At 40.6% G+C, this 24,284-nt stretch overlaps 1 protein-coding gene across 2 annotated transcripts; it reads right to left on the bottom strand.

The window, feature by feature from the left end:
- Positions 1-1,461: 1,461 nt before the first annotated feature.
- CEP55 (centrosomal protein 55) lies at positions 1,462-22,795 on the bottom strand. Of its 2 annotated transcripts, none has more exons than XM_060192083.1 (9): positions 22,472-22,795; positions 19,035-19,226; positions 15,641-15,916; positions 11,156-11,224; positions 9,672-9,822; positions 7,992-8,305; positions 6,381-6,452; positions 4,670-4,795; positions 1,462-2,581 (listed from the first exon to the last, which is right to left on the bottom strand). In XM_060192083.1, exons 2-9 carry the CDS (start codon positions 19,212-19,214, stop codon positions 2,384-2,386), a joined length of 1,386 nt encoding a protein of 461 aa, XP_060048066.1. In that variant the 5' UTR covers positions 19,215-19,226; positions 22,472-22,795; the 3' UTR covers positions 1,462-2,383. The 2 variants fall into 2 exon arrangements, with proteins under 2 accessions (XP_060048066.1, XP_007516849.1); XM_007516787.2 differs by having other exon boundaries at positions 1,462-2,584; positions 22,472-22,793.
- Between the last annotated feature and the right edge of the window lie 1,489 nt (positions 22,796-24,284).

Genomic DNA, 24,284 nt, shown 5'->3' with positions numbered 1-24,284 from the left:
ACAGGAAGAGTGAACAAATACAGAATTCGTTAAAAAAAAAAAAACCTCTAAAAATAGATCTGTGGTGCTCAATATGGTAGTCACTCGTTACATTGTGTATTTGAAATATGGTCATTCCCAAATACAATGTGCTAAAGGTATAAAATTATACATTACTCTCAAAGACTTTATAGGAAAAAAGAATGAAATAGTCCCTTAATAATTTTATATTGATTATATGTCAAATAATAACACTTGGAATATGTTCATTTAAAATGTATCAATAGTAAAATTACTATTTTCACTGTTTTATTTTTTTCCAGAGCGCTGCTCAGCTCTAGTTTCTGAGCCTGCTGGTGTCTCAAGTCAAAGATTTTTTTTTTTTTGCATAACCATATGCTATCTCTAAATTTAATTGTGACTGTCAAAAAGCTTAAAATATATATATTTCTACAGAGCAGCATTGTTCCTAAACTATGAGGTCCAATATCTGAATCTAAATGCCAAAGTAATAGTATACATGGGTTTAGTAAGATTCCAAGCAACTAGATCAATATGAAAGATCAGCTGTATTTCTAACCCTCATTACAACATTCTAAATGCTACCTATAATCATGGCAGAGGAAAAAAAAAAAACACAAGGGAGCTGAGTGGTGGTGCACCCAATTAAGTGCACATATTACCAGGTGCAAGGATCTGGGTCCAAGCCCCCACTCCTCACCTGCAGGGGTGGTGAAGCAAGTCTATAAGTATCTGCTTTTCTCTCCCTCTCTATCTCCCTAGCCTTTCAATTTCTCTGTCCTATCTAATAAAAATTAGAGAAAAAAAAAACATACATAGCAATAAACTTAGTGAAAGTGTGTGAGACCTAAATGCAATGAACTATGAAACTTTGCTGAGAAAAATTAAAGATACCAAAACAATTAAAGAAATATCCCATGTTTACAAAAGAGTAAAGTCTGAAATCATGTTGTTCTAATAGAAATAATATATAAAACATTTCTATTTTAATTATATATTATTGGCAACCATAATGTTGTTAGGATATTAATTTAAAAAAAAAAAATCTCTCTGGGCCTGCTAGTCCAGTGGCTACAGTTGGAGGAATTATTGGAGCACAGAACTTTGGTGGTGGGAGTGGTATGGAGCTATATTCCTACTCTCTTATGATCTTGTTCATCACTATGAATCACTAATAAAGGTTAAGAAAAAAAGACATTGCCTACCTACGATTAATCACAGTATGGACAAAATTTACTTTCACATATTTTCTAGTTAAAAAGGAGACTATAAAATTTAACCCTTTTTTTTTCAGCCTTTGTAGCAGATAATTCAGAATCATATTACTGGTTCAAGTACTGTTAGCTGTTCAATCAAAATGCTTCAAGATGTCTGTTCCTTCACATAGTTTCAGTTCCAGCATCTCCTCCCCTCAGGACAGAGATTTTACGATGCTATTTATATACACATACACTGGACATGTTAAAAAGTTCTTAAATAATTTTATTATTTTCTCCTTTATATTACTAACAATAGCCCAGTGTTAAGCATTTTAGAAAATGTGAAGAAATAGTTGGGGTGTTTGTTTGTTTACACATGAACATATAAAAATATATACTTGGATAAACAATCTTCTTGCTATATTGCCCAGCTTTAAAAGCATCAAAAGTAAATAAATAAGATAACCTGCAAAACAACTGAATGGGCTAGGTGGTTTTGTTGGCACATATTTTTTAACAATTTTAGCTGATCAAAATATGCTAATGAAATTCAAGTTAAAAGTCACTTATTGAAAACATTGTGTGTTGTAACTTAAAAGCATACCCCTTAAGCAGAATTCGCTCTGTGCTTAGAACAGAGCTACAATTACAACTTCAACAGTAAGCAGAAACAAAGATCCCCAAAATTCCTAACTTTTCTAACAACTGCTCTGTAATTGCAAGGAACAAAATGAAAGAAGTATCATCATATTCCAACAATGGACATTAGCACTGAAATTGTAGATTTGTAAGACTTGGACAAAAATATGGAAACAGGATCCTTTGTTTGATTTCTTAAAACCCACAAAACATAAACCGTTTTTTGATGCAACATATAATCTAGAAGCAATAATCTGAATTATCAAGTACTTTAACAGTGCAAAATGTCAGTTATCTCAGCGCTCACTGCTCACCATATTCTGTCAGTCAACCCTGCAAATGAACCGTTTCAGGGAATAATCAGTGCCAAAGAAATGCAAAGCAGCCAATTTAAAATTAAAAAAAATAAATAAAATGATTGACTTCTATGCCGGAGTCTCAAAGGTAGATAGTTTCTTAAAGGTGAAATAATTCAAAATGCCCATAAGCTACTTATAAGATACAGTATCAAATCTTTTGACATTAAACGAAGAACAGTTATCTTGCTACTTTGAACAGTATTCCACATGGACAAGGAGATCTCGATGTTCAGTGGCTGGATACTGGATATTGCACTTTGGACATTCTACCAGGCTCTCGTTCAGTGCCGCAGTAGGACTTTTTGGTGAGGCAACTTTTACTCTGTTTTCAGTCTGTCCTTGGAAAGTGACTAATGGTTCTGTGAAGGCAAAATTCTGAAGCTGCTTCTGAAGAAAAAGAAAAGTAAAATAAATACATTGATATACCAAGTTTACTGTTCAACAACTACTCCATAAAAATCCGCAGACAGGGGAGTTGGGTGGTAGTGCAGTGGGTTCAGCGCACGTGGGGCGACGCCAAGGACCGGCATATGGATCCCTGATCGAGCCCCTGGCTCCCCACCTGCAGGGGAGTCACTTCATTTGCCATGAAGCAGGTCTGCAGGTGTCTATCTTTCTCTCCCCACCTCTGTCTTCCCCTCCTCTCTCCTAGAGAATAGGAGTTCACAAGATACTTACTTAGAAAAACATAAAGCCAAAAATCTATGATTCAAAAGCTTACAAGCAAGATAAAAAGAGTAAAGTCTAAAACTATGTTGTTCTAATAAAAATAATAATATATAAAACATTTCTGTTTTTTTAAGTATATGTTATTGGCAACCATAAATGTGCTTAATCTACAATATGCTTATAAACAGGATACTAAAAGTAAATGTTTATTATTTAAAAATGCATTTTGGGAGCTACTCTCTTCCCTGATCCAGCTTTCTGGTCCTTTCTCCAGCCATGAAATCATCTCCCCAGACAATAACTAGGATCAACCTGCATATCAGATTTCAGGCTTGGGGGTGGGGGGAACTAGTATAGTCATGGGCCCTTTGGAATATAACTAAAATAGGCCTACTAGCTATCTTCAAAACGGAGATAAATCTTCATCTGCAATATTCTTGGCTTTAGGTTCATGATTAGTCAACAATTTGTTTGGCTTTATAACTTTTTTTTTCTTTTTTTTTTTTTTTATTTAAGAAAGGATTAATTAACAAAACCATAGGGTAGGAGGGGTACAACTCCACACAATTCCCACCGCCCAATCTCCATATCCCACCCCCTCCCCCGATAGCTTTCCCATTCTCTATCCCTCTGGGAGCATGGACCCAGGGTCATTGAGGGTTGCAGAAGGTAGAAGGTCTGGCTTCTGTAATTGCTTCCTCGCTGAACATGGGCGTTGACTGGTCGGTCCATACTCCCAGTCTGCCTCTCTCTTTCCCTAGTAGGATGGGTCTCTGGGGAAGCCACCAGGTTCCAGATGCTACCATGATGCCAAACAGACTTCCCTGGGTAGACGACCCCTCAAATATGTCCTGGAGCTCTGATTCCCAGAGCTCTCTCCCACTAGGGAAAGAGAAAGACAGGCTGGGAGTATGGATGGACCTGTTAATGCCCATGTTCAGCGGGGAAGCAATTATAGAAGCCAGACCTTCCACCTTCTGCACCCCATAATGACCCTGGGTCCATACTCCCAGAGGGATAAAGAATAGGAAAGCTATCAGGGGAGGGGTGGGATATGGAGTTCTGGTGGTGGGAATTCTGTGGAGTTGTACCCCTCTTATCCTATGGTTTTTGTCAGTGTTTCCTTTTTATAAATAAAATTTTTTTTAAAAAATGCATTTCTTTTTTATTTAAATATTCTATTTTAGTGAGAGATACAAAGAGAGAGATCAGAGTACTACTCAGATATGGCTTATAGTTGTGCTGGGACTTGAACTTGAGTCTTCAGAGCCTTGGGCATGGAAAGTCCTTTGCATAACCATTATGTTCTCTCCCCCATCCTCTGTTTCCTTTTTAATAGAAAAAACATAATCTCAGTTTAGGATTATAAGGCTGTCCTCCAAGCCCTATCCCTCCTCTAGGTCAAACACAATTTAGAACCTCTAGAATCATGGCATGTGAGGTGCAGTGGGGTTGTAGTCCTAAGCACAGTCACTACTGAGAAGCCCTTAAGTTCCCTTTTGTATTGCTCTGTGTTGATACTCAGTGGACAGTTGTTTCAAATGAGACAGAGACAGGGTTCTTGTTACTGACTTAAAAAAAAAAAAAAAGGCTGTCCTATAAGCTGTATCCTACTAGCTTAAAAACTATGTGTTAAATACATTTAATGAGTAAGTAGAAAGATGGTAAGAAAATAAAAATTAAAAAGGAGCAATAGGAGGAGAAGGAAGAGAAGGAGGAAAAGGAGGAGGAGGAGGAGGAGGAGGAGAAGGAGGAGGAGAAGGAGAAGAAGAAAACAAGCCTGAAAATAAAGTACAGACTCACCAAGGATTCCAATTGTGTTATTTGATTTCTTGCTTTCCGGAGCTCCTTAAGAATTACATGCAATTGATGCTGCATATTTTGACGGTCAAGTTTTTCATTTTCAAAGTCTAAAGTACATGCCTGCATCTGGAATAAAAAATGGACCAGGACAGGACAATTATAGTTATATCAACTAATTCCCTTAACTAAATATCATTTCTTTATTTTCACAAGAAGTAAACATTTGTTGTATTTTCTTTTTTTATTATTATTATCTTTATTTATTGGATAGAGACAGCCAGAAATCAAGAGGAAAGGGTGATCGAGAGGGAGAGAGACAGAGAGACACCTGCAGCACTGCTTCACCACTCATGAAGCTTCACCCTGCAGGTGGGGACTGGGGGGCTCGAACCCCTGGGTCCTTGCACATTGTAATACGTGCACTCAACCAGGTGCGCCAACACCTGGCCCCCAGTGAGATGGTTATGGTTGAGAGTTTGTTTCATCCAAAGAGTTAAGTCGATGTCTGAGTTATAAGTGAGTGAAGAACAGCTGAAGAAGTTGCTGGTTAGAGCTGGTGAGACAGTTCACTTGGATAGTGTGCTGCTTTGCCATGAGCACCACCCAGGTTTAAACCCTGTCCCCACTGCACTGAAAGAGGTTTCCATGTTACAGTCTCTCTCACCATCTCTCTCTACTTCTTTGTTGCTATCTTAAAAGTATATCCAAGAGGGAAAATTGTATTTTTCAGCAGGTTGAAGTGATTTAGAAGCAACCTTCCTAAATACCCTTTGTTCCACATAATGGGCCCCTTTGCTGGCCCCTATAGGACCTTGCCCTCAGTGTGGATCAATAATGGTAGGGAATGTTCCATTCTTCGAAGGGAGGTTGGGCAACATACTCTACCTACTACCCGAGGAAGATGGGTCCTGAAATTAGTGCAACCTGGAATGTTCCTAGTCATGATCACAGAATGTGAGCTCAGACCTACAGGAATGCAGAGGATACATAGGCTCCTGTGCTGAATATGGGCCCTAGATCTAATTGATGGGGTTTACAATTAACAATATTTATATACTTTCCCCATATTTGGAAGCTACTCTCTTCCCTGATCCAGCTTTGCAGTCCTTTCTCCAACTATGACACCATCTCCCCAGACAATAACCTGGGTCTACCTGCATATTAGATGTCAGGCTCAGGCAAAAACTAATAGGGTCATGGGCCCCTTAGAATATACCTAAAATAGACCTACTAGCTTTTTCCAAAACGGAGACCCCAAATCTTCATCTGCAATATTCTTGCCTTTAGGTTCATGATTCGTCAACAATTTGTTCTGCTTTCTATCTTAACTCATTTTTAGCCACCAGGTTCCAGATGCTATCATGATGCCAACCTGACTCTGCTGGGCAGACAACCCCACCAATGTGTCCAGGAGTCCCACCTCCCCAGATCCCTGTCCCACTAGGGAAAGAGAGAGGCTGGGAGTATGGACTGGCCTGCCAACACCCATGTTGAACAGGGATGCAATTACAGAAGCCAGACCTTCCACCTTCTCTACCCCATAATGACCCTGGATCCATAATCAAAGAGGGATAAAGAATAGGGAAGCTATCAAGGGAGACGATTAGATATGGAGCTCTGGGGGTGGGCAATGTGTGGAAATGTACCCCTCTTACCCTATAGTCTTGTCGATATTTCCATTTTATAAGTAAAAATTAAAGAAAAAAAATACCTGTTGTTCCAACAGAGCTACCCTGGTTTGTTCTTCTTGTTGCTTTAACAGAGATGTGTAAAGAAACTGGACCTGTAAGATGAAATCAGAGTCAATGTTGTCACCAATGGCAGAGCTTTTTAACTCACCTGGGATGCATGAGCAGCTCACTTCCTAAGTCACTCATCTCTGAGACAACACCTGCCACTTGGCTCTGCTTGTCAGGTGAGTCATTTCAACTGGGTGTCTGATGGCTGTCATGGTCGTTTGATGCTAACAGCTGAGCACAGATTGAAAGCGAACAAATAGCACTGAAGTCTGTAGTGGAATTCACTTTGACATTCTGGTATCTACTAATGTTTCTAAGTAGGGGAGAGAGACACACACACACACACACACACACACACTCCTGCAGTTCTGTCTCCTTGGCTATAGAATTAGAGCAGAATTCTCAATTATTTCTGCTTAAATCTTTTGTAAATATTCTGTCCGTACCTGAAGTCAGAAGTGAGGATGGTGAAGGCTAAAAAGACCTATGTTACTGTTTTTCCCTTTTTCTTCCTCCAATTTCTGGAGGAGTTTTAAAATTACTGTTCTAATAACAGCAACATCTAACATTTACTTAGTCTTAGTTCAACAAAGCACTTTTACATCCTCTCAGTGAATCCTCACAGAAGCTCCATGAAGTAAGAGAAGTCAATATTATTAATCTGATAAACGAAGGGCTGGGCAGTGACACATCCAGTCAAGCATAAAGTTACCATGTACAAGGTCTCAGGTTCTAGCCCCTGATCCCCACCGGCAAAGGGGAAGCTTCACAAGCAGTGCAGTATTGAATAGTGAACTGTAGGTGTTTCTCTCTAGCTACCTTTATCTCCCACTTCCCTCTCAGTTTCTGTCTCCATCCAAAATAAAAAATAAAAATTAAATAAAAGATATAATCTGATCTACAAACAACCTACAAGTCAGCAAAGTGGAATGATTGGCCTAAGGTAACACATCCTAGATTAGAAACCAGATATGAATTCCAAATAATGCTATTTCCTTTATTCCATGTGGCCAAGTAAAATTTAAAATAATGAGTTTCCATTAAAGTAGTGTTCAATACTTAAGATCCTAATCCCAACATTCCTGACACAGCCTGGCATAAAGCTATGAGTATAATGAGTGTGGACAAAGAAAAATGAAGTAACCTGAGTAGGACCTCGGCATGATCAAAGCAATCTGGATTCTTCTCATTCGATACTTCACATATTCTCTGGGTTCCTCATACCTCCCTCCCTCCTTCCCTTCTCACTCAAGGTCTTTGAGTATGCAGTTTCCTCCTCAGTCAGCCTCCTTGCTGGCTTCTTCTTGGCATCAGGTCATTGTCAAAATACTATTTCCTCAGAGAGGCTTCCAGTTATGCTCAATATTTCTTTGTTGTATTATCAAAATTATTTTCTTTATCAGTTTATTTAAAAAATTGTTATGCTATGTTTTCACAACCCTCTAAATATCAACTCCTATGAAGAAGCGGGAACTTCTTTTATTCCTTGTTGTCTCTCTTGTGATTAAAACAGTCCCTGACACTTAGGAAGTACAATAAAAATCCCAGTTTTGAATCATGAGAAAGTTACTGGCCAGGCTCACCTGAGATAAGAGCTCTTCAGATCTCTTTTTCTCTTCTTCAAGCTTTTCCCTGGCAATATCATTCTCTTCTTTGAGTCTTTGTATTTTCTCTGTTTTATGTCTATCATCTTCCAGATGCTGTACATCTGCTTTTCTTTGGGAACACAACAGCTGATTTAGATCTTGAACTTCTTTTTGGGTTTCTTCATATTTTCTTCGAAATTCACTAAGTTCAAAAGTCAACTGAGTTACAGTTTGGCGTTCAACCTCCAGGTCATTTTTTGCATTTGCTAAGAGATGGTTATAATATTTTTGCTTTTCTTCTTGAAGATGAGCTAGGGAAAACAAATATTTTTATTATTTTCTCACCTTACAAAATAGATTGATATTTAATGAAACAAGAAAGAAGTTCAGATATATTAACTGAAGTTACCAAACTATTCTCTGTGGAAGATACAAATTCTTTTTAAAAAAAATGTCTTTAAACTTTATTTAAATTGGTAGGATAGAAAGAAGTTGAGAGGGAGAGAGACAGAAAGACACATATAGCATTGACCTATATCTTATGAAACTCCCTCCCTGCAGGTGGGGTACCAGGAGCTGGAACCTGGGTCCTTGCACATGGTAAAATAAGCACTTAACCAGGTGTACCACCTCCCAGCCCCTGAGATGCAAACTCTCTTGAAAACTATGAAGATAATTATCAAAAACTAGAAATGTTTGAAGCAGCTACCCTGACAGGAAGAGGAAATAGTGAACAGAAGGAACTGTTGGCCCAACGCATTTCTGTACTATCATTATTTGAACAAGTGCTTATATTGCTTTGATAGTACGCACACACACAGAGAGACAAAGAGATCATATTGCCAAAGAAAAAGATTGAATTTAACCCAGAACTAAGATTTTATATGTAAAAGCATTATAATAGTAACTTTGTCACTTAAGGACAGGCAACGTTGAATGATCTCTACAGACATCCCTTTCATATTTTCCTTTTCAGCATTAGTTGCACTATAATTACTCAAACTTGGAACTCCAAGATCACTAAGTTGGTTCACTTCTTTATCCTCTCTATAGACAGAATCTAAGGAATTAGCCCTCTGGAGCTGTCACCTCTTAACTCCTTTGCACAAGTTTTTATCTTTTCCTGGCTTCTTGCCTGAAACTGCTAGATATATTTCCTCATCTAAGACATGGGAATAATGACCCTGCACCATTCCTTAGGGTTTTCGTAAAACTCAGCTGAACTACAAAGCATTAGCAGAAAGATAGCATTATTCATTGGAAACCTTATCACAACTCTATGATGAAACTCAAATGAATCATCTATAAAGTGAGTTTTTTCTCCTGGGACTGAGATGAATAGGCTAGAAGAAAACAGAATTAAAAAATAAATAACCAGTGAAAAGACCAGCTCTAAGAGAAATTAAAGAAAAGGGCTTTGAAGGGGGTGGGGCTACAACGAAGATAAAATGTGCCTTCAGAGCTGCCCTAGATCCCTTGGCCCAGTGCCTCAGGCCCTCTCTTTCAGAACAATGGAAAATAGAAGAGATCTAACAAACTGGCCTTTGGAGTGTCAGGGCTAGGCCATTTTGCTTACTTGACTCTACCACATTATAAAGCAAAACTTTAAATTTGATGAATCTCCTTTTGCAAAATGTCAGGCAGGCCTATCCCAAAAGGATATTTTTATACCAGTACCTTCTGATTCTGTCTTCTTTGTCTGTTGTGGGAGTGAATTAGCAGCTGCTTCTGATTTCTGTTCCAAGTCAAAGATCTTTGCTAAAAGTCCTTTCACATAGGACTCTCGCTGCTGATCGTACACAAGCCACTGCTGATTTTTCTCCAGCGCCTTCATTTGAGGAAGAAAGAAAATTAACAATAAAACAAAAACCCAAACCTTAAAACAGACAAGGGAGGGAGCCGGTGGTAGCGCAGTGGGTTAAGCGCACTTGGCACGAAGCGCAAAGACCGGCATAAGGATCGGCGTAAGGATTCTGGTTCGAGCCCCCGGCTTCCCACCTGCAGGGGAGTCACTTCAGAGGTAGTGAAGCAGGTCTGCAGGTGTCTATCTTTCTCTCCCCCTCTCTGTCTCCCCCTCCTCTCTCCATTTCTCTCTGTCCTATCCAGCAACGACGACATCAATAACAACAATAACTACAACCATAAAAAAAAAAAGGGCGACAAAAGGGAAAACAACAACAACAACAACAACAAAAAAGACAAGGGAGCTCAAATGATATAGACTGTTTTCCTAGCATATATTCATTACTGTTATTATACGTAAGTCAGCATTACTGCTAATTTTATTTGTTCCTTTTGGTTCCATCTATCCCTCAAGAAGCTAGGTATGCTCTGATAACCTGTCAGGCCACCTAGTAATAGTTTAATAAATTTTCTAAAAATCACAGCTACGTTTCCTATGGATCATGTTTCCTATGAATCATTAACTTTAGTAAGTAAAAAAAAAAAAAAAAAGTAGAATCCATGGATTTAAGAAAAGTTAACATTATAATTATATATTATTTTATAATTATTTGTTATTATACATGCTAGCAAAGATTAACCTGCTAATAACAGAGGTGGAGGGGAGGCCTAGAAACTCATATATATGTAAATTATTTTGCTGTACTCAGCCAACTGAAATTCTGTAGATCAGAGATACCACAGGAAAAATTTTTAAGATGGAATAAAACAGAAAACTAAACAACATAGCTTTAGATCAAGGTTGACATGCCAGTAAAATTTCTGGAATCAAAGTGTCTAATACCTGGCTTAAATACATCAGTAATTATATATTTTATAATACGTGATAATAAAATTTGAAAAAAAAAATCCCCAACTTATCTACTTTGCCATGAAACCCACCATTTCAAAACATAAGCTTGACATATTATAGTTTTAACACATACCTAAAATAAAAGTACAGAACATATAAGAATGTATTTCCCCTTTAAATTGTAAAAGCAAACCCTGGCTCCTAGCAAAGAATTTTAAACTAAACAGTAATAATCTTAACATAAACAGAGAGGAAGAAATATAAATTACATTATAATAATAAAACAGACAAATTGGATTTAGCTGAAGACAGATGTTATTGAGGTATTTGGTAATGGTAGCAATTTACATAAAATTTAAGAATAGCTTTTCTTTCAATGTATATTAATAAAAAGAAAACAACTTACATCTTTCAGCTGTATTTCCATTTCATGAATATTATTCATAGAGGAGTTGAAGCAACTTGTAGTCACAGTCTGTGAATAAACCATTAGATAACATTTTAAATTTAACAATGTAAGGTTGCTCATATTTAGTTTCAGAATAAAACAGTGTAGTTCATGGGGCATTCTAAAATCCAGATCTAGGTGATAGGTATCAGAAGAAAGTCCATGGTGTGACTTCCTACCAACCTACAACATGCAGGAGAAATGTATACTAGTTGCATGATTCTGAAATTTGAAGGTATAGAAATTAATGGTGCAGAGTATACAAAATTATAATAACGTTTATTCTCACCACCAGGATTTCACTGGGGTTCTGCACCTGTATGGTTGCAGTGGCCCCTCAGTGATTTTTTTTTTTTCTATTTGTACAGATAGTGAGAGATACTGAAAAGAGAGATACCACAGCATTTATTTTTATGCACTTCTGTCTTTAAACATTGAGAAATTAAATTCCTCTACCCACAAATCCTTGCTTTTTCTGCTAACCTAGTGACTAAGACAAACGAACAAAAAGAAGGGGAACCATCTTTGACATTTTAATTGTGCACCTGAAATATGAACAAAGACGTAGGGCACCAAAGTAAAAACCCTGGATTGAGGGTGAGGGTGGATGTTTGGTTTCACGGCGGGGGGTGGGGGAGAAACGACACAAGTCTTTTGGTAGTGGGAATGGTGTTTATGTACACTCCTATTAATTGTAGTCATATAAATCACTAATTCATATGAGAGGGGAAAAATTGATTCAATGTCTCAAACTTTTTAACGCACAGACTATAGGCTGAGTCTTCAATATGTTGACTCTCTTAAAAGCTTGGACCATGGAGAACAGAAGCAACCGGTGGCACAGCTATATACAAATAATGCCAAAGGACATAAATTATGGTGATGTTGTGTTTGATACAGCAAATCCTAACAAAGGGATATTTCAAAGTTAACTCAATTGCCAAATAATGTGATTATTGCAATAACTATCTATTGGCTTCTTAAACCCTAAGACGGCAGGAACCTACACTTTCTCTACAGAGCCTCTATTTCCCCCAGTCCTAGAACCTCTAGGGGGGGCTCACTTTCCTCCATGTTTCTCTCAGTTCATACCAAATGATATTGCATCCGCCGATCCCAACCTAATCAATGTAACGAGTACCACCTCAGCATGCTTCACTTCATGCTTCCAGAGACAGCAGTCATGGAATGTCAACCCTTTAGCCTCATTACTCGGGTGAGACCTTTCCTTTCATAGAATTCTCTAATTCCACTTCAGGTGGTTCACCTCCTAACAAAGTCCCAAAACCTAGATATAGACCAGGTCCCGTGAGATAGAGCATATGTTCACACGTATTCATAAACTAGGGCAAAATATATACCTGAAAGCAAAAGTACACAATAGCCTACAGTGAGTCAGTATAAAGTTCATAATGAAATAGTGTCTACTTAGACTTAGACACCCTCCTCACCTACTTTATTACACTTGCCTCACTCACTCCAAAGCTAACCTTATCAATGCAAGGACTGCAAAAGCTGGATAAGGGCAAGAGACTGACATACTTTTCAGTCACTATCAGGCCACCCCATCAGCTGGGGCCGTATTCGGGAAGTCCTGAGATTCCCAAACAGACGTGATGGGCCTAGACCTCGAATAAATCCCTCTCTCATTGTTACCGGTCATCTCTATCAGGAACAACAAAACCTTTTGTGGGCCCCCATAGGACCTAGCCCTCAACTTGGATCAACAATGGTAGAGAATGTTCATCCTCCAAAGGGAGGCTGGACAACATACTCTATGCTACACCTGAAGAAGATAGGGCAGCTTGGACTGTTCTTACTCATGAGTACAGAATGTGAGCTTAGATCTATAGGGATGCAGAGGTCACATAGGCTCCTAAGCTGAATATGGGCCCCAGATCATATCAAATTGATGGGGTTTACAGTCAACAGTATTTATACACCTTTCCCATATTTGGTCCTTTTTCCAGCCATGACATCATCTTCCCAGACAATAACTTGGATCCACCTGCATTTCAGATTTCAGGCTCAGGGGGGGAAAAAAAAAATACTAGCATAGCCACAGGCCTTTGGAATATAACTAAAATATGCCTACTAGCTATCTACAGAATGGCGACCCCTCCCAACTCTTCATCTGCACTATTCCAGTCTTTAGGTTCATGATTAATCAATAATTTGTTTGGTTTTGTATGTTAACTCTTTTTTCAGCCACCAGGTTCCAGATGCTACCATGATGCCAACCAGACTTCCCTGGACAGACAACCCCACCAATGTGTCCTGGAGCTCTGCTTCCCCGAGCCCCACCCCACTAGGGAGAGAGACAGGCTGGGAGTATGGATTGACCTGTCAATGCCCATGTTCAGCGGGGAAGCAATTACAGAAGCCAGACCTTCCACCTTCTGCATCCCACAATGACCCTGGGTCCATACTCCTAGAGGGTTAAAGAATAGGAAAGCTCTCAAGGGAGGGGATGGGATAAAGAGTTCTGGTGGTGGGAATTGTGTGGAGTTGTACCCCTCTTATCCTATGGTTTTGTCAGTGTTTCTTTTTTATAGATAAATAAAAATAAAACATTTATTGTATAGAAAAAATGAATAGTCAAAATTGAATTCTATTATTTTCATGATACAAACTATAGAAATAAGAGCTCATAAAAATCATCTTGACTATTGTGGAAACATAGTAGACCTATATTCTGAATATTCCCCCAAGCAAAACAGTAACCTGTTGGTATATTATGCCATCTCATCATCTGACCAGCATACTTCAAAAAAACTCATTATTCATAACAATTATAAATTATACCAGAGCCTATGTCTATTCATACTTAGCACAGGAGCCTGTGCAACCTGTGCATCCCTGTCAGATCAATGGGATTTACAGTTAACAGTATGTATGTACTTTTCTCATAATTGGGAGCTGTTCTTTGCCCAGATCCAGTTTTCTAGTCCTATTCTCAACTCTGACAGCATCTTCCCAGAAAATGCTTTATTTATTTATTTTTTATTACTTTCCCCTTTTGTTGCCCTTGTTGTTTATGGTCACTGTTGTTGTTATTGCTATCACTGTTGTTGGATAAGACAGAAAGAAATGGAGAGAGGAGGGGAAAACAGAGAGGAGGAGAGAAAGACACCTGCAGACCTGCCTCACCATCTGTGAAGCAAACCCCCTATAGTTGTGGAGCCGGGGGCTCAATCCTTTCACTTTGCTCCATGTGCACTTAACCCGCCGCACCACTGCCTGGCTCCCCCAGAAAATACTTTTAGCTCAACTGCACATTAGCTGTCAGGCTCAGGCAAAAATCAGTAAAGTCATGAGCCCCTTGGAATATACTGAAGATAGGGGCCAGGCGGTAGCAGCACTGGGTTAAGTGCATAGGGTGAAGCTCAAGGACCTGCACAAGGATCCCAGTCGATCTCCCCCACTCCCCACCTCCAGGGGGGCTGCTTCACAGATGGTGAAGCAGGTCTGCAGGTGTCTTTCTCTCTTTCTTTCTCAATTCCTCTCTATACTATCCAACAATAGCCACAACATCAACTACAGAAGCAGTGGATTCATAGTACAGGCACCGAGCCCCAGAAATAATCCTGGAGGCAAAAACAACAACAAAAAAAGAATATACCTGGGGAGTCAGGCAGTAGAGCAGGAGGTTAAACACACATGGTGCAAAGCCCAAGGACACATCAGGATCCCGGTTCGAGCACTGGCTCCCCACCTGCAGGGGAGTTGCTTCACAGGTGGTGAAGCAGGTCTGCAGGTGTCTTTCTCTTCCCCTCCTCTCTCCATTTCTTTCTGTCCTATCCAACAATGATGACATCAGTAACAACAACAATAATAACTATAGTAACAAGGGCAACAAAAGGGAAAATAAATAAATATTAAAAAAAATAAATTAAAAAAATATACCTCAAATAGACTTCTAAGCTTCTTTCCACACGAAGTTCCCTGGTTCTGCTATATTCTTACCTTTAGGTTCCTGGTATTAAGCATTGTGTTCTGTTTTATATCTTAATGGTTTTCAGCCACCAAGTTGCAGATGTTACCATGACACCAACTTGACTTCCCTGGGCAGATGACCTCATCTATGTGTCCTAGTACCCCACCTCCCCAGAACCCTGTCCCACTAGGGAAATATAGAAATAGGCTGGGAGTATGGATCAACCTGCCAATGCCCATGTCACACAGAGAAGCAATTACAGAAGCCAGACCTTCCACCTTCTGCACCCTGTAATGATCCTGGGTCCACACTCCCAGAGGGATGAAGAATAGGGAAACTTGCAATGGAAGGGATGGGACATGGAACTCTAGTGGTGGGAACTGTATGGAATTGTACCCCCTCTCTTATCGTACAATCTAGTCAATCATCATTAAATCACTAATTAAAAAAAAGGAAAAAGCAAAAAAAAATTAATTAAAAACAAAGTGGGCTTAAATTATTAGTACCTGTGATAAACGAAGTGTACTGGCTTTGCCTTCAAGTTCAGCAAGTTTTGCAGTTGTAGCAGACAACTGTTTTTTCAGCACATCTGTTTCTTCAGACAAGGATTTCAACAGCTGCTCTCTACGTTCACCTTCCTTTGTTTTTTCCTCCAGCTGTTCAAGTAATGTAGTGGCACTGTGTTTGGTCTTCAGCTGGTCTCTGAGTCGCTGTATTTCCTTGTCCTTCTCTGCGAGGTGATAAACATTCTTCTCCCTTTCAGCTTCAAGGACTCGAATTTTCTAGATATAAACTAAGAAGAATCTTAGAGCAAGCCCAGGTAAAACATGACAGTGAATATTATAATACAATTTGTGACATCTTTATTATATATAACAGCACTATATGAAATGCCAGGACCATAAAGAAGTCGGGGGTCGGGTGGTAGCACAATGGGTTAAGCGCACATGGCAGAAGCTCTAGGACTGGCATTAAGGATCCCAGTTCGAGCTCCCAGCTCCCCACCTGCAGGGGGGGTCGCTTCACAAGCGGTGAATCAGGTCTGCAGGTGTCTTTTCTCCCTCTCTCTCCATCCTATCCAACAACAACATCAATAATAACTACAACAAAGATAAAACAATAAGGGCAACAAAAGGGGAAAAAAATAGCCTCTAGGAGGAGTGGATTCATAGTGCAGGCACCGAACCCCACAAAGTCAAGGTCTTGTGCTCAGAGAGCTCAAAGAGAAGTAATGCAGTGTGATTAAGTTAAGGTATTAACATAATTGAACCAAAGTAAAAGACAGGGTGGGGGGTGTTCGTTCATGTTCTGGAACATGACGGCAGAGGAGAATCTAGTCGGGGTTGAATTGTTGCGTGGAAAACTGGGAAATGTTACACATGTACAAACTATTCTATTTTATTGTTGAGTATAAACCATTAATCCCCAATAAAGAATTTTTTTAAAAAGTATTAACATAAATGGGACACAGGCAGAGAAAGGAACCAACTCTATCAGGAGTAGCTAGGAAAATATTAAAGAAAAGTTGACCCTCACATTAGTAACTGATAATGATCCTACCATGTAATTAAAAATAATGTTTAAAGATGTTTTAGTGATTTCATGAGAGGAAGAGAAAGAGAGAGACTCCAGAACATCAATGTAGCATATTTGACACTAAGACTCAGACTCAGGACTTCAGGCGTGCAAGTTCACCATTTCACCCTCTGTGTCACCTGCTACCTCCAGGGGTCCTGTTAATAATCTTAAAGACTGACACAAGGGAGTTGGGCTGTAGCCCAGCGGGTTAAGCGCAGGTGGCGCAAAGCACAAGGACCGGCATAAGGATCCCGGTTCAAACCCCGGCTCCCCACATGCAGGGGAGTCGCTTCATAGGCGGTGAAGCAGGTCTGCAGGTGTCTTTCTCTCCTCCTCTCTGTCTTCCCCTCCTCTCTCCATTTCTCTCTGTCCTATCCAACAACGACAACAGCAATAATAACTACAACAATAAAACAACAAGGGCAACAAAAGGGAATAAATAAATAAAATAAATATTAAAAAAAAAAAGACTGACACAAAAGATACATGTTCATTGATGAAGTTGAAGCTGCAGGGCTTAAGAATTACAGAGGGAGTCGGGCGATAATGTAGGTGGCGCAAGCGCAAGGACCTGCGTAAAGACCCCAGTTTGAGCCCCTGGCTCCCCATCTGTAGGGGAGTCGCTTCACAAGCGATGAAGCAGGTCTGCAGGTGTCTATCTTTCTCTCTCCCTCTGTCTTCCCCTCCTCTCTCCATTTCTCTCTGTCCTATCTAACAACGATAACATCAATAACAACAACAATAATAACTACAACAACAAAAAACAAGGGCAACGAAAGGGAAAATAAATAAATTTTAAAAATTAAAAATAAATTAAAAAAAAGAATTACAGAATGTTAGAGTTACATAAAAATCACCTCATGAACCTGATTTTTACTAGCAAATCTAAAGAAGCTGGTCCTTAAAAGAGTGTTCAACATTTTCAAAGACTTGAAAGATAAAGAAGGCAGGCTTGTCTCAATGCTGCTGAGTAAAAGAGAAAAAACATCAAGAGAGGGGTTGTAGGAACAGTTTACAAAATGGGGATACTGGCAGGTCTATCAGCATTGGGCAAAGCATCTGCATGCCTGAGGCATCAAGTTCAATCCCCAGTACCAGTATGTGCCATGTGTCAGAGCAGAGCAAGCTTTCCCCACATGCAGGGGGAAAGCATTAAGAGTGGTGAAGCAGAGCTGCTTGGGTCTTTTTGTCTCTCTCCTTCCCTTCCCTTCTCGATTTCTCTGTCTATATCCAATAATAAATAAAAAAAATAAAAAGAATTACAAGAAGTTTAATTTCAATGATCACAAAGGAAGAGTTGTCAAAGCAGTACTAATAAAAAATGGAATAAAATGGAAAGAGATCTCAGAGAAACTATTAGATTATTTTATCAGAGTGCAAAGTTTCACAAGCAATGAAGCAGTGTTATAGGTGTCCCTCCTTTGCTCCCTCTCTTTCTCTCCATTCCCTCTCAATTGTTCTGTCTCTGTCAAAAAATAAAAAAAGAAATAAAGGAAGGGAAGGAGGGAGGGAGGGATGGAAAGGCCACAACTCCACTGAGTCCCAGTGATAACCTTGGTGGCAATACAAAAAAAAAAAAAAAAAAACCAAAAAACAATGATATAATGATTAAAACCTGAAAACAAAAGATCATAGAATAATCAAGCCAAAATATATAAGATGTATTTTAAAACATTCACATTATTTTTTAATCTTTTTTTTCCTTTATTGTGGGATTAATGTTTTACAGTTGACAGTAGATACAACTTTGTACATGCAAAACACTTCTCAGTTTTCTTTCCTTTTATTTTACATTATCTTTATTTAGTTATTTATTAGATAGAGGCAGCCAGAAATTGAGAGGGAAGGGAGACAGAAAGGGAGAGAGACACCTGCAGCCCTGCTTCACCATTCATGAAGCTTTCCCCCTACAGATGGGAACCAGGGGCTCGAACCTGGGTCCTTGTACACTGTAACATGTGCGCTCAACCAGGTGCGCTGCCACCTGGCCCCTCATTTCTCAGTTTTCCACATTAATTAATTTCTCAGTTTCCACCTGGAAACATTCACGTTAATATCTGAACTCTAGTGGTCTGAGAGGTGGCACAAGGTCATAAACTCCCAATTTCAATCCCCAATACTGCATATGTGAGAGTGGTGCTCCAGTCACCCCTCATTAACAAGTACTGTTTGCAATCTTAACTCTATCCAAGATTTTGAAATGATTAGATCAGATTTTTATTTTACATTGAGTGAACAGAAAAACTAGATAAATATCAGACAACTACTCTCTTATCTCCATCAGTAAAGTTTACAGTTTAAGAGGTTTTAAATGCCACTTACCTCTAAGAGTTTGTGTCTCTCTTTATCATTGAGCTTGCCTTTTCCAAGTGTGATTTCATCCATTGATGCTTTTAATGCTGAAATGTCTCTCAATTTTCCTAGTGTAGTTTCTGATTTGGAATTACCAGGCTTTAGTCCCCATTTACATTTAAGTAAATCTTTGGGGCATTTGGAAGACATCTCCAGAATTTCCTATGAAAGATAAAAAGCAGATATAGGTAAAGGACTGAGTTTGAACAGGTCTAGTGTCCTACCTGCTAAAAAGAATAAGCTTCCTATCTCAGTAGATATCGCATAACCAAACCCATTGGGTATGAAAGGTTGCTGAGTTGTTGGTAACAATATGTTATTAACTTTGGGTGGCAGATACTATGGCAGTATTTACCCTTTTAACTACACTTGCGTATCTTTTGTGTAGGGTTCAGTGTGTGTGTCACACTTGAGTTGAAATGCTCTATGTGAAGAAACAGAGACGTAGGGGGCCGCACGCACATTACAATGTGCAAAGACTTGGGTTTAAGCCCTTGGTCCCTACTTGCAGAGGAGAAGCTTCTTAAATAGTGAAGTAGTGTTGCAGGTGTTTCTCCCTCTCCTTCTTTATCTCTCCCCCTTCCCTCCCAATTCTCTCTGTCCAATAACTAAATAAAATAGAAAAAAAATGAAAGGATAATCAATTATTATGATGATTATCAACAACCATGAACTGAAGTCTGAAAGAAACAGATCACAATCAAGACATATTTCGTTTATCCAAGAACAGAAATCTAGTGGTAAATAACACAATGAGGAGCATGTCATAGGCACTGACATGTCATTTCCTGTTATAACGGTATGTCCTCTCTACCAGAAGTTAGGTCTAATGCAGATCTAGCTAAATGGTCAGTTGAGACAGCATAATGGCAAAAAGCGAGAAGAGTCCAAAATAAACTTTTATATGACAAAGAATCATTGCCAAGTTAAATGACGAGAAGCTTGGTATCAGCTAGTTGCAGTTTAGAAGCAAGTATGTGATGTTAAGCTCTAGGAGGGAAATATATACAAACTCATTTTATGTAACTTAAATTTGCTCATTTTATGTAGCTTAATCATGGAGATTAAAAGCATTTTTCCTCCAGATCCCTAGATAAAATAATAATGTTATGACTAAGGGACCTTAGTCTAGTCTGTGACCTTTCATGCATTCAAAATTTACCAGGCAGCATCATAGGTGTTGCAGACAAACAGGGCAGTTCTTTTCTCACATTATGATCTACCAATGGAGAAAGAAGACAGAGGAGGCGGGGGTAGATAGCATAATGGTGATACAAAGAGACTCTCATGTCTGAGGCTTCAAAGTCCCAAGTTCAAGCCCCCACACCACCATAAGTCAGAGCTGAGCAGTGCTCTGGTAAAAAGTAAATAAATAAATAAGAAAGGAGGAAAGAAAGAGAGAAAGAATGACAGTAGGTAGGTAACAACAAGGAAGTAAATGTCAATTCTTACATTGTAAACGAAATACTATACAAAATTAAGAGCACAGTGCTAAGATTCAGTGGTGTAAACAGGGGATTAGTGCTAACAATATAGGTAACCAGAAAGGCTGCTCTGGAAGTGACTTTTGGGATCATTTTGTATAAAATTAATGGGCCTGAAAAATACTTGAACTGTGCATATGCAGTTGGACTGGTCATCTGTCAAATTAAATTTCAACCTTTTGTCCATTTTAAGATGAAAAAGTTAAACTAGTAAATCACTTGAAGCAAATGTGAGATTAGGGGAAGGAAGGGAGGATGGAAGAAAAGGAAGTGAAGAAAGGGAGGAAGGGAGAGAGAAAAGAAAAGAAAGGAAATAAAGAAAAGAAAAGAAAAGAAGGGTGGGGAAAATAGCATAATGGTTATGCAAACAGACTCTCATGCCTGAGGCTCCTAAATCCCAGGTTCAATCCCCCACACCACCATAAGCCAGAGCTGAGCAGTGCTCTGATGTTTCTTTCTCTCCCTCTCTCTCTCTCTCTCTCTGCATCTCTCTCAAAAATAAAATAAATAAAAATATAAAAAAAAGAAAAGAAAAAAAAAAAAAGAGAAAAGAAATACAGGCCAGCCGGCCGAGTACACATATTACAGAGCTCAAATACCCGTGTTCAAGCCCCCGCGCCCCCACCTGCAGCTGGGAGGAATAGGACTGCAGCTCTCTCTCTCTCCTCTCTCTCTCCCCACCCCCCTCCCGATTTCTCTTTGTGTCTACTAAATAAACCAAAGACCAGGGAGTCCAGCGGTAGCACAGCGGGTTAAGGGCACATGGCGCAAAGCACAAGAGCCGGCCTAAGGATCCGGGTTTGAGTCCCTGGCTCCCCACCTGCAGCGGAGTCGCTTCACAGGCAGTGAAGCAGGTCTGCAGGTGTCTGTCTTTCTGTCCCCCTCTGTGTCTTCCCCTCCTCTCTCCAATTCTCTCTGTCCTATCTAAAAATAAAAATAAAATAAACCAAAGACCAAACCAAGGAACACCGGCTGCAACAGGAAGTACTGTCCCATCATCTGCAGCTGATGATCTCACTCGCACTCCTGTCTCTATCTGCCGCAAGCCGGTTAATGCGACGATGATCTCCCAGCCATATGCCTGAAAATACAAAACGAGACCATGGGACTATACTAGACCCATGAGCCGAAGTGAAAATCATTTCAGGCTCCGGTTTCCTCGTCTTTGGAAAAAGACAGAAGTCCCTGGTGGGGGAAAGGGTCCTTTCTAGCTTCAGCCTAAATCTAAGACGCGGTACTCGCTGCGCGGTCCTTGCTCCTCGACTCAGCCGGCAGCACTGGGCCCACAGGGCCAGCCGCCCCGGCTCCATCCGTTCAGTGACGGCCTGTCCTCCACGGACAAGAGCCGGGACTCATCCTTTTCCAGCAGTGCGCTCAAGAGGGTTGGGCTCTCGATTATTTTGCCTCCCCAAGTCGCAGGTTCAATCCCCAGCACCTCCCTAAGCCAGAGCTGAGCCAGTGCCCCGGTGAGAGAGAGAGACAGAAAGAGAAAGAAAGAGAGAGAGGAGGCAGGAAGTAAACGTCCGTTGCAAATCAAACACTCTGCAGGAAATGAAGAGCACGGTGCTAACTATTCGGCCGTGAAGACGGGAGTGGCGCTTAGATACATAATGGACAGAGCTGCGGCGGCCCGGGCCGGGGACCGTCAGGAAGCAAACTCTCACAGGGGCCGGCCACGACCAGGTGCAGCGACGACTCTGGATGTCAAGACAGGGAGGGAGACGGGCAAAGGGAAGTGGAGGGAGGGAAAAGAAAAAAGAAAAGAAAAAACCAAAGAGGCACCTGTTTTCGCATTGCTAAAAGACACTGGGAGAACTGACATCATGAGCAAAACAAGAATCACGCGAAACAAGCTGTGCTAAAGACCTCGGCAGGTCACTGTAAAAGGAGCAAAGACATTAAAAGGAGCAAATAAATACTCACCGCAAAGACTACGGCAGCCCCGCCGGGCGCAGCCCGGTGCCAGGCTCGTGGAAAGCGGCCGGAAAGGCGGACATAGGCCGGGACGGGCAGTGATCCAGGCCAGGCGGAAGCGAGCAGCCCAAGTGGGATCCGATCGTCTGTCGCGGTCCGGCCCGGAACCGGGGCCGCGAGCTCTGGCAGCTTCTCGCCACCTCTCGGGGGGTCGTCTGCCCGCAGCCAGGAGGCTCCTGAGGCTCAGCGCCGAGCCGCTCCGTCCGCTCAGTCACACCCTTCGGTGCGGACGCCGCTCGGTTTCCGGGAGTTTGAATCCCGCGGCTGTGGGGCGGGGCACGTCACTGCCGGCCTGCCAGAAGCGCTCAGGAAGGCGGGGCAGCCCGCGAGACCGATCGCGGATCCCTGATTGGCCGCGACAACGGAGAGAAGAGGCGGGGTCAAAACGAAGGGGCGTGGTCAGTGGCGGGAATGCCCTCCTCTAGCACTAGCAGTCTCTTTCAGGGGCGGTTTCAGTGCAGGGCTCAGATTATGAACCCTGGGTTGTTTAGTATAAACTGGTTTTTGTTGTTGTTGTTTATCCACTTTGCGGAAGGTGCTAATTAAGTATTTTCTTTTTAAAAAAAATTGCATTGGTATTATCTTTATTTGTTGTATAGAGGCAACCAGAAATTGAGAGGGAAGGGGGTGGTAGAGAGGGAGTGAGAGACCTGCAACCTTGCTTCACCACTCCCAAAGCTCTCCCCCTGCAATTGGGGAATGGGGCCTCAAACCCGGGCTCTTATACACTGTAATATGTGCGCTCAGCCAGGTGCACCACTACCTGGTCTGGCTAATTATTCTCAGTGAGATAAACCATGTGGCTGTCAGCTGGGACTCTGCCCTTGGGCAAGCTGGTGCTAAATTCCAGTTTTGCCCCACGACAGATAAAGTGGGAAAATTGAATCTCACAAGGAAACACACACTTCCCCTCAGGCTAAACTCTTATCACTCCCGAAAGGCTGGGTAGATCAAAGGGGAGTGCAGCAGGTGGAAGAAGTGATAGGCATGGCCTAGGCTGAAGCTGAGATTATGGGCCCTTGCTGCCCTCCTGCTTGAGATCTATCTACTGGCCAAGTCTGGGTTTTGGTTTGCGCCTTTCTTTCTTTTCAAAAAGATTTATTTATGGAAGAGTGAACCAGAACGTATTAAGGACTTTTCTCTCTTGCTAAAACGAGGTATAGAAAATCTTTGGCAGGATCTATCTTGCTTAAGCATATACTCACAGGAGACTTAAAGCTATAGATCAGCAGTGCTACAGGCTGGTAAAACTCCAGATAGTTAGACAACCAACGGACTGTATCAGAGTGTAGCCTCTTACTATCTGTAAATGATCTTGAATACATGATATGACCTTTCGAAGTCTTAGTTTTTTAACCTTAAAAATGACTCAAACAATAATACCTACTTTACAGGGTAACTATAAGGAATGAAAATTCCTGTAAAGTGCCTGCTGTCTAGTAACTGTTTAATTGTAGACAGCTACTTTTTAAAATAATTTGTTCTGTTTTATTTTACCAGCTCTGGTTTATGGTGGTGGGGGGGAATTGAACCTGGGACTTTGGAGAGTCCCTTTGCATAACCATTATACTATCTACCCTTACGCCGAGTTAGCTATTATACACAAATAAAAACTCCCATGTCTCTAAGTAAAATCTATGAGAAACCATTAAATTTTTTTCTTTTTTCTTTTTTTGCCTCCAGGATTATCATTGGGTCTTGGTGCCAGCGCTGGGAATCCAGGGCTCTCCTAGTGGCTATTTTAATATATATTTTATTTGAT

The sequence above is a fragment of the Erinaceus europaeus genome, chromosome 1 (genome assembly GCF_950295315.1).
Source record: "Erinaceus europaeus chromosome 1, mEriEur2.1, whole genome shotgun sequence".
NCBI classification, from domain to species: Eukaryota; Metazoa; Chordata; class Mammalia; order Eulipotyphla; family Erinaceidae; genus Erinaceus; species Erinaceus europaeus.
Note: the sequence above shows the minus strand (reverse complement) of the source record. Positions and strands in the feature narration are given on the sequence as shown.

Excerpts from the sequence above, each read along its gene's own strand:
- CEP55 (XM_007516787.2), bottom strand. The coding sequence starts at position 19,214 with ATGTCTTCCAAATGCCCCAAAGATTTACTTAAATGTAAATGGGGACTA. Across the intron at positions 11,225-15,640 it reads GTACACTTCGTTTATCACAG|ACTGTGACTACAAGTTGCTT; the intron begins GTACTAATAATT and ends GTTTATTCACAG. Across the intron at positions 2,585-4,669 it reads TAACACAATTGGAATCCTTG|AAGCAGCTTCAGAATTTTGC; the intron begins GTGAGTCTGTAC and ends CTTTTTCTTCAG.